At 36.0% G+C, this 11,210-nt stretch overlaps 1 protein-coding gene across 2 annotated transcripts in view; it reads left to right on the top strand.

Annotated features, from left to right (window-relative positions):
- LOC135225781 (pleckstrin homology domain-containing family J member 1-like) overlaps positions 1-10,672 on the top strand; it is a 301,334-nt gene extending 290,662 nt beyond the window's left edge. For both annotated transcript variants that reach the window (XM_064265247.1, XM_064265248.1), the window contains one exon: positions 4,143-10,672. In XM_064265247.1, the coding sequence (XP_064121317.1) occupies positions 4,143-4,302 (160 nt within the window). In that variant the 3' untranslated portion in view covers positions 4,303-10,672. The remainder of the gene's footprint in view (positions 1-4,142) is intronic.
- The last annotated feature ends 538 nt before the right edge of the window (positions 10,673-11,210 follow it).

Here is an 11,210-nt window from a genome sequence, read left to right as displayed (position 1 = left end):
TTGAGTTCATTCTGTGGCCTACCTATCATTCTGAGGGTGGGGCGCCCCATAGTGCACTTAAGTTTACAATTTGTATTGAAGATTTATCTAATTTCTATTACTGTAAACATTTTATACAAACTTTGCTGTGTTGAGAGAGAGATAGAGAATCTTAAACTTGTTAAGCTAATTCTGGGGCCCACATATTATTATGAGTTAGGCCCCAGAATGAGCTTAACAAGTTTATGATTTGTATTATATAGTACAGGCAGTCCCCAGTTATTGGTGGACTCGGTTAATGGTGATCCAGTTTTATGGCACTTGTGTAGCACCATAAAATCGGTGATTTATGGTGCCATAATGAGCCAAGTTTCGGTTATCAGTGCAATAAGGTGCTGATAATAGAGTTATGGTGCTATAACATACCTAACAGAGGCACCATTAACTGAAACTTGGCACCATAAATCGTGAAGTTTCGGTTAATGGTTGTTTTCGCTTATCAGCACCCTGCCGAGAACGGAACCCCCGCCGATAACCAGGAAGTGCCTGTACTATATTTAATTTGTATTAAATATTTTATAGACTTTTACTTTTTACTGTGTTTACATTAATATTAACATTTGAAAATTAGTTAATCATTTGTTTTAAAAATGTATTTAGTCATGAAAATAAAATGAAGACAGTAATTAGTAAATATTGCTCTATGAAAAAATTTGCAAAATCCGCATCAAAATGAAATGCAGAAATGTGAAACATGTAAAAAGGGAGCCACTGTATTTCACCGGTAAACTTTCAAATTGGGAACCCCAAAACAATCCCTCTTACGTATTTAGTGTGTGGAAAGAACTAACTAGGAGGGATTAATCAGATGATAGATAAAAATGTATACAATCAACAAAGCAGCAGAAGTCATGAGTTAAGGCTAGACAGAAATTCATCAGGAATTATTCAGATAGAGTCAGTCATCCGAGTGGTGAAATTAGTATTTTTGATGAAAGACAGCTCTCCTGTAAAGTGGTTTAAGCTCCCATATCATAAAAGTTTCAGCATTATGGGGAAGATGTTTATTGAACAAGCCAAAAACATTGTTTGGAAGCATTGATGATTGTAGTGTTTCTTATTTTAAGCTTGGTCCTACCTTTCAGAACACAGCAATACAGTGGTACCTTGACCTATGAATTTACAAATTCATTCGATGAACAAGCTTGTAGCTCAACTTGTTTGTAAATCAGATTAAATTTCCCCATTATAATGAGTGGAAAGCTATTAATCAATTCTTGCTCCCCCCAAAAATACCAAATTTTTTGTTGTGTTTTTTAATAAGAAAAATGTATTTTATAAATAATAAATGTAGGCAGTTCCCGGTTATCAGCTGTGGTTCTTTTCCGAGGACGTAATGGTAACCAAAAATTGCCAATAACTGAAAATCTGTGATGTTTGCAGCTTAACAGCACCAAAAATTGCTGATTTTCATTTATCAACACCTCTGTTAGGTATGTATTGGCACCAGTAAGCAGAAATCGGTGCATTTCAGTGCTGAAAATCACCGATTTTAGTCACTAGACAAGTGCCATAAAACTGGAACGCTGATAAAGGGGGACTGCCTGTAATAAATTAAAAATCTTACATAATAAAAGTGCATGTAAAGAAATAAACTGGTTGTATTAAGTGTACTTTATACTTTGAAGATTACACAAAGATGCTTTCAGAGCTGAAACAACAAAAGGAGTGGGCTCTTGAGTGTCTCAATGGGTATAGAGGGTGGTGGTGGTGGTGGGAGACAGGAGATTGTCTTTGTGGAGGAGGGTTTTCATGTTGTGCTCTATTGCTGTTGCAATTTTTTCAGGGTATATTTCTTTTTAATAAGTACTGTCATTTTCTCCCACATTGCCAAAACTTCCTTAATATCATTGATAGCAACCTCCTCCAACACTGGCTCCTCCAAAGACCAAAGACTGCAAAGCCTCCATAAGTTCCTGCAGCTGTAGCTCCTTTCATTCCTCCGTTGTCAGTTCCTCATTGTGTTCCTCAAAAAGGTCATCAACATTTTGTTCATCCACTTGCTTGCCCATGGACTTTCCAAGGGACACACTATTCTCCACCACTAGATATTCAGGTTAGAATCCTTCCAAATCCTGTCCGGATACAACCTAAGGCCACAGGTTCTACCGTGCAGAATTGAAGGTCCTCCTTGTAACAGCCTGCCAGACCATGTCAGTTTTTTTGAGGCAGCTCACAATATTGTAGGATCTTTCCAGAACTCTTGAAGGGTGATGGTTGTGTTATCTGTAACTTCAAAGCAGCACTTGAACAGGAACTTGGTGAAGAGCATTCTGAAATTTGAAATCACATGCAGGTCCATGGGCTGCAGGATAGGGGTGGTGTTGGATGGAAAGAAGAGGACCTCAATAAATATGAATTCTTCGTAGATGTCATTTGAGAGGGTTGATGGATGCATGGGAGCATTTTTGAGGACAAGACGAGCTTTCAGGGGTAAGTTATTGTTGGAGAGGTACTTCTTGATGGTAGGACCAATAACCACAATTACATACTACACAAAGATATCGCTGGTTACCTACACCATTGGGTTTGCCCTTCACATAACCTATAGATTTTTTGGTTGTCTTATGAGGCTTTAAGGTTTTCCAAGTGATATACAAAAAGCAGCTTAACCTTGCAGTCACCACTCACATTTGCACACAGCACAAACCTATCCTTCATAGGTTTGTGGACTGGCAAGCTATAGAAGAGCCCTGTCTCATCATAGCTGAAGACTTGATGGGCAACATATCCTTCTGCATCTACGAGTTGGGCAAAACTTTAAACAAACTCCTCAGCTACATTTACATTGGAGCTTGCTGCCTCACTATGCCTGACAACGGAGTGAATACCAGTCCTTTTGAATTATGTCTTCTGCACCAAATCCCTGGAGATGTCTTGTGCCTTTTCACAGATGATGCTCTTGGTCATGGTACGTATCTCCTGCTCTCATTCAGCCACACCAACATCTTCTCCATGTCTCCATGGGCAGTGATATGTACTTTTGAAATGATCTTGGCTGGCATTGTAGCCTGTATCAACTCCTGCTTCTAAATGGTACAGATCACAGTAGTCCAGTCGTACTGCTTGCCAAGTCCATAACACACACACCTTGCCTGTGTTTTGTGACAATTTTCCTCTTCATATCCAAAGTAATCGGCCTTTTCTTCTTCTCATCACTCTTCTTGACTCTCACTTTCTTAGGACCCATGATGAAAATGAAGAAGTGTTCCAAAATACATTGACAAAGTGCAAAAACAAAGCAAGAAATGTTACGAAATGCTACAAAGATGCTCGCATGGCAAGGTAACTGTGTGAATTGAACGAGAGTGTGTGGCTCAGGCAGCTTGGTGAGCTAACCATTCTTCCATGAGTAGCTTCCTTAGTTCATTATCCTCTTCTTGCTATCTATTCAAAATATTTTGTAAGCCTTCTGTGAATAAATCAGTCTTAATATTTTCAATATTGTGTTTCATTTATCTACAAATAGATTGGAATTTAGGATATTTTTAATCAGCTATTATTTCATTAACTTAATCTGATTGAGTAAAATGATTATGATTTTTGGATTCGGTGCAAAAAAACTGACCTAAAATCAGGTATTATATGTTAGACCTTGAAAACGGCACAGGTCAGTGTAATCACTTGCTCTGGCTCATGTCTCAGACAACTCATACGTTGGCTTGCTTGTAAGTTAAGGTTTGTCTTTATATAAGTTGATTAAACAAAGGGGTCTTAAGTGTCTGTTTCGGCAGACTGTAATTTTCTATAGTTTAACAATGGCCAGATCCCCAGGTTGAGAGACTGAAGATGTCCAACCTGTAGGAGTAGCCTGCTGTCAACCTTTCCTGTTGACTTGTACTATACACAATTGTACACGCTTACAAGCTTTGTAGGCAGTGACTGTGGATGCAAGTATATTGTACAGAAAACTCCCTTTAGTAGTGGGAGGTGTTGTAGTGTAACTGCTATTTTGTTCTTCTCTAAGTAGGATAGCACTATTTTTCCTCAGATGCTGAATATTATAAAATGACTAAAATAAGATGTTTTTATATTTGGAATGTGAAAATTACCCAAATTTTGTGTTAATCAAATAATTTTCGTTTTTCTTATTTGTATTTTAGGATTCCTGGTGGCTCAGCTCATGGTGTTGGAAGAAACAAAGCTTCATTTAAAAGTCATGTATTTGACTCTAAGCTTAGCAGTGAAACTTCTAAGGACTGTGATAAAAATATGCAAGTGCCCAAGCCAAAGTCATCTTTTGTAAGCCATATAAATGAATGAGATAAGATATTTGGTGTAATGAACTGTGACTTTGTTTGAATCTCTGTTTTGTGGATTTTCATTTATTGTTTGGTGCTACTATTTGTGAGAGATAATTATTGAGTTTAAGATACTGAAAGTCCCATATGTGAGTACAGTTAGAAGTTGAAAATGGTTAAAGGTAGTATTATCTTTTCCATGAAAGCCTTGCTAATTTCAGAATTTTAAAAATGTTATAGCTGTATTGGTAATATTTATTTTATAAAAGTTGAAGGATGTTTAAAGTCTGTGAACATATCCTGTATTTAGCATATCTGTGGTCCACTAAGTTGCAACTTAAGCGTAGTGCAGTGATGCAGAAATTTCAGATAGGAAATCGCAATAATTTTGTGTTTGTGTAATGACTGAACTTAATGTTTAGGCAATTTCTGAATTTTTGATATTTGGAAAGTAATCAAAGTTACAATTTAAAGGTTATTTATGAATTTACAACCTTTAGAAAGTAAAGGTTACAAAAATGTTATATTGTGGAATTGATTTGGTGGTATTTGGCAGATGAGTGATCATTTGTGTCATGTTGAAATGTATGTACTCTTCCTTTGTATTCAGTATGTGTTTAGCACCGTTCACCTTGTACGATATTTATCTTAGTTTTTAATTTTTATTTACTTCATCATGACTTGGTTATGGAGTCACATGTGTCAGCAGCATTTTATAAATTTCTTTGGTAATGGAAACAACTCTTAAATTTAAGAGATGTTTCCATATATTGCTCCTGTGATGAAGTGTCATATTTCCCTGAAAGGCATTTAGATTTAGCTTGTATTCATTGATCTAATGGGATTAAACGAAGGTGTTTTTGTTAATACAGTGCAGTATTTCTTGAGTGATCACTCTTGATAATAGGGAATTTATTAATTGTAACTGTTGGTAACCTATAGCTGATGAACATATAATTTATACACAGTATTACCAACAGCCCTGCCTGTTTTGTGATATTCCTTAGGAAGTGTCTAAGACATAGTCTTAGACACTTGAATATCTTGTAAGTGAATATGTTTCCAGTGGAAATATTAAGACATTTAAAATTGAAAATGGTGTCCAGTAAATAGTTCTGTCAGTAATGCACAACTTAAACTGCCAATTAAAGCTGTTACTAAACAGCTAGGTGACTTTCCGAGGTTTAGTACAGTCTCATGTCAAGTTGAGTTTGTGGGAAAAGTCAAGGTTATCATGCTCTTAAAGTCTTAGAAATAAGAATGTAACATTGAAATAAAATACATAAAGGGTAACCTAATATGGCATTATTACAATGAAGCTAAATTTAAATATAAGGTAGTCCCTGGTTTTTGGTGGCGTCAGCGATTGGTGATCTGGTTTTACACTGCTTGCCTAGTGACAACGATAACTGGATTTTCGGTGCCGATACGTGCCAATCTCTGGCTATGGGTGCCAATCCCTGGTTAGCAGTGCTGATTTCTGCTTAATGGCGCCAATACATAATTGGGTATTGGTGCTGATACATACCTAGCGGAGGCGCAGATAACTGAAAATAAGTGATTTTCAGTGCTTATTGATGCCAAAAGTGCCGAAAATTGCTGATTTTCAGTTATCGTCACTGTTGGAGTGGAACCCCCGCTGATAACCAGGGACTGCTTTATTGGTGCCAGCAACCGGGGATCAGAGCTGTTACTGCCGATTTTTGGGGGTACTGATTGATTGATTATATTTTAAGAAGCAGTTACTTTACCAGTAAAACTAAAGAAGTCAGATATATGGATTAGTATCAGACTTACTTCTAGAAAATTAATTAGCTCATAATGAAAAAAAATCTTTACAGATGCTCATGCTTTTAAAATTTTCCTAATTATTTACAAGTTTAAAGCTGTGAACCACTGCTGCTACTGTATTGACACAGTGACCTGGTAATCAGGTAAAGTGCCATAGACATACAGTAAAAGTAAGTAACTCACTGAGTTACTGAGGGTATTAAAACAAAAAATCTATCCAAGAAATAATCATTCTCTATCCTTTTCAGTTACAGCAGAAAAGCTTTTTGAGGTGATATCTTTGAGGGTCGTAATTCTATCAGTACTAGATTTTCCTGCTCCTTGGTTTGTATGTGAAATCTGACCATGTGATTATAAGCTCGAAGTTAGAAAAGAACCATAAAATGTATAGTACTTTTGAATACTGTATTAGCAGTACAGTATATTGGAAATAAGGCTTAATGGTCCATATTATGTAATTTATACTGACAACTCTTAAAGTTCTGTGTAGAATTTGGCACTTCTTTTTTGATAAGAGTAAATGATTTCTAAACTTTAACAATATATTTTTGATAGCATACTTCTGGCAGAGATGTCAGCAATTCTGATCATTAGGAAATATCATTTTACATAACTTTATTTTCAGTGACTCAAAACCTCACATGTCCTATAATTTCAACCCCTTCAGACAGTATTTACGAAGGTCATCTTGCTCTCATAAGGGTCAACCATTCATAAATTGGTTAGCTGCAATGTTGCTCAATGTCACATATCAAATGATCAGTTGTGTAGCAAGTATCCCATTGATTGGGTGAGGTGTAGGAAGCTTGGTAGGAAAAAATAGATGAATTTTATTTGTAGGGAAAGTTTAATTCACCAAGACATTAAAACCTTGCCTATTAAAGAGGCTCGATTAAACTGATCCTCACATATGAATCAAGAATTGAATTTTTTTTAGCTGGACTGTCAGCCATATCAGTTCCAAAAATACTCTGTATTGAACAAGAAGGATGTATTTCATCATTTGGACTATTAATGTTCAGGTTGCCACTTCATGGAATATATGTAAGTTTTTATGCATTTCAAAAAATGAATCTTAGTGCCATAGCATGTAAGGCATCTTCTTAAGTGGTTACAGTGAACCCCCATAATCATGGGGATGGGTACCACACCCCCTGCAAATAGGTAAAATCTGCAAATAATTCAAGCACAGAAAAGAAAAGCACTCTCAAAATGCTTATACTTGAGTATGTATTTTAATAGTTTTATCACGAAAAGTGCATTGGTTTACGGAAATGAAGATACAGTAATTTGTGAATACTGCTCAGTGAAAAATACTGCGGACAGGTGAATTTTCTGAGAATAATGTGTATAATACGTACATACAGTCAAACCTCGGATTTCTTATGCCCTGGTTTTTGTACAATTTGCCTTTTGTTGACTTCTTCCGGCAAAAGTTTGACTCGTGTTTTGTACATTTCTTCGGAATTTGTGCACCCAGAAACGTTCCCTCCAGGGCCCACCTTGTGATTAGGCTTATACCAAGCACCCAAACAAAGTATCCTGTGTTCTCTCGTGACCCATGCTTCTTTTGTGTTTGTTGTTTTTTTTACTTTGTTGTGCTTTTTTTATTCAAGTGCAAATGCTAAATAAACCATCATGGAGCCAAAGAAAGTTCCAAGTGCCAGCCCATTTTTAGTGTTAGTGAATTGAAGACCAGCATAGGCTGGTTTGAAAATTTCAAAAAGCGAATGGGCATATATAATGTGCCTACTTCAGTGATTAAGGACATTGTTGCAAAGTGGAGTGATGTAACAAATTTTGTGGAGAATTATAATCCCAACAAAGATGTCTCCAACGTGTTTAATGACAGTACCTTAATTCAATTTAGTCAAATTTTAAAGAGACACCAGAAACAAATGTCTCTGGACAGTTTTGTTGTGCGACAGGGGCCCAATGACTCTCAAGCTGGTCCTAGTGCCAGCAAAGAATGAAGAGGGGAAGTAACTCCAGACAGTGCCGGTAAAAAATGAAGAGGAGAAATAACCCCAGGTAGGTCCTTGATACCTGAAGTCCTTCTCGAGGGGGATTCCCCTTCTAAAGAATAACCTCTCCTCCTCCCTCTCCCCTCCACTCCGTCTTCCATATGCTAACCAGAGTCTTCCATAAAGGTGAGAGTGATGTTGAATATTTACTTATCCATTTATATTTGTTCCTCATTGTTTTCTGTATGCAAAACTGTGTTTATTATCTATAAAATGTATTTAAAAAAAAATATTTTTGGGTGTCTGGAGCACATTAATTGTATTTACATTATTCCTTATAGGAATTATTGTTTCGGATTTTGTACATTTCAGACTTAATAAGACGTTCTGGAATGGATTATGTATGAAAACTGAGGTTCCACTGTATATGTTCATTAGAAAAATCCACAAACAGGTGAGCCCATGAATCATGAGTCTGTGAACAGCAGGGGTTGACTGTACGTTATTATCAATAGTGCTTTACACTGCAGTGGTCCCAATGCAAGCCTGTTCAAGCTTGATAGATTTTCACTAGCAACATGACCACACCATTTCTGTAAACCAGGCATGGACGTAACTTGTGGGGGGGGGGCCGCTTGGGGGCCGTGTGCCCCCCATTTTGAAACTGGTGCCCCCCAGGTGCCCCAATTTTGAGTTCAGGAAGATTGTAGTAAAAGCCTAAGCTTAATTTTCATATTACGTATTATTATTATTATTATTATTATCTAATTTTAATTTACAAGTATGGTCAGAGGTTCATGATTTTTATTGAAAAAATATTTGAGCAAGTTTGAGTTATATGAAAACGTGATTCACAACTTGATAGACTTAAATATTTTAAAAGAAACTTAATATCTTTCCATATGACGTAAAAAAAGGAATGAGTATTATAATTTATGCATGCCCAGTGGCCCCATATTCAGCTGTGCCCTCCAGGTGCCCCCCCTATTAATAGACTCCTAGTTACGTCTATGGAACCTGGGAGAAGGGTTTGGCAGACTTACTACAAGTGAGGTACACACATTCACAAGAAAAATATAAAGAATTCCATTACTCAAAAATCCACAGTACAAACTATACACAGGCACTACTTTTACAGTACTGAAAAGGAATAAAATACAGATACTAATTATGAGTATGAAGGAACTGGCAGACACTTCACATCACTGGGTTAAAAACATGATTACAGTGTTAGTCTGCAAATAGCAGGGATCAGCTGTACATCAACAGTAATTTTGTACTTATTTCTTTCTCCTGTCTTCAAGATTTCAGAAGCTGTACTATGCCTAGGGGAATTCAACACTGGACTAAAGCTAATCATGTTTGATGGGTTGATAAGAAGAAACTTATTGGTTTTGTAATTGTCACATAAAAGTAGGCTTTTGAAATGTTGAATTTAGTTCACCACTGTGGGAGCAGTGACAGCTTAGTGTTATGACAGAGATGTATGTGTCTGTCAAACTTACTACTCATGCTACAGTCATTCACTCTTACATGAGATGCATGGTTGTTGTGATTGTTATGGCTACTCAGTTCATTCATTAATGGTAGCCAAATAACCAAAGGTATCAGTGGACAGGATAGGGTAGGTGATAGGAAAAGAGGGTTCGTGATTTCACATAAAAGAAAAAATGTACAGTGCTCTATTGCTCATATGCTGGTAGGTCTTAAGAGGAAGGGATAGACATCAAAGACAAAACTTGAGACTGTGGTGTTTAATTTCAAAATTACAGTATGTATGGTACTTTGTCTTGGAAATTTACTTTCATTTTGTAGCACTTACTATCAAAGCATTCTATTTAATGGCATAGTTATAGTGTTTACCTTTATGATTGTAGTTCATAATCTCACTGTGATACCATTTACATTGCAATCTTAAACATAGTATCATGGACCTCGATGTTATTACAGCAGTCCCCAGTTATCATCGGGGGTTCCATTCTTGATGGGGTGCTGATAAGCAAAAGTTGCCATTAACCAAAACTTGGAGATTTATGGTTCTTATGGCACCAAGTTTAGGTTAATGGTGCTGATAACTGGTTAATGGCACCTCTGTTAGGCATGTTATGGCGCCATAAATCGCTGATTTTATGGCACTAGACAAATGCCATAAAACTAGATTACTATTAACTGACTCCACTGATAACTGGAGACTGCCTGTATTTACTATGGGATAGGTTATTGTCATTTTTCATTTAGTACTCTGTCATAGCCTAAAGATACACTATCATATTATAGCATTTATTTTTAAAGTTATGATGTTTTCTAATTATTTTCATGCTGATACTGTTTATTACTAAATTCATACTATATTGTACACATACATACATACTAGTATTTATCATCATAATAACAGTATATAGTATGCTATCATAGCCATAATACTTTAGTAATATTATTGTCACACTATGTACTGTCTTACTTAATTAAACAATGTAAATTGTTACCATCATGATCAGATAATGTGCATAATTCATTAAATCACTAGGGCAAAGAAAAACTGAGAGCATGACAGTTTTGGTAATAAGGAATAAGGGAAATAAAAGAAACCCTAAAAAAAATAATGCAACTAAGATGGCTATAATATTCTTTATTATTATTGTTTTATTATTAGTTCTATTATTATTATATTTATTATTATTATAATTATTAATTATTATTATGTATTATTATTATTATTATTATTATTATTATTATTATTTATATTTGGTATTAGTACATTTGCGACCTTCTCGCAGGTCATCCTCGGACGAGTCGTTTGAAGAGACTGTAGCAATACCGCCCCACAGACTTTCTTGCTACAGTCTCTTCAAACGACTCGTCCGAGGATGACCTGCAAGAAGGTCGAAACGTTACGTAATACCAGATATACCCAGCTATACCAGCACCAATACCAGCCCTTATATTATTATTATTATTATTATTATTATTATTTTTTTTTTTTTTTTTTTTTACACTATCACAGTCCTCCAATTCGACTGGTGGTATTTATAGTGTGGGGTTCCGGGTTGCATCCCTGCCTCCTTAGGAGTCCATCACTTTTTCTTACTATGTGTGCTGTTTCTAGGATCACACTCTTCTGCATGAGTCCTGGAGCTTCACCTTCAGCCATTCTAGTTTTTTTTTTTTTTTATTT

The sequence above is a fragment of the Macrobrachium nipponense genome, chromosome 13, assembly GCF_015104395.2.
Source record: "Macrobrachium nipponense isolate FS-2020 chromosome 13, ASM1510439v2, whole genome shotgun sequence".
In the NCBI taxonomy this organism is placed as follows: Eukaryota; Metazoa; Arthropoda; class Malacostraca; order Decapoda; family Palaemonidae; genus Macrobrachium; species Macrobrachium nipponense.
This window is presented reverse-complemented; position numbering and strand designations above follow the sequence as displayed.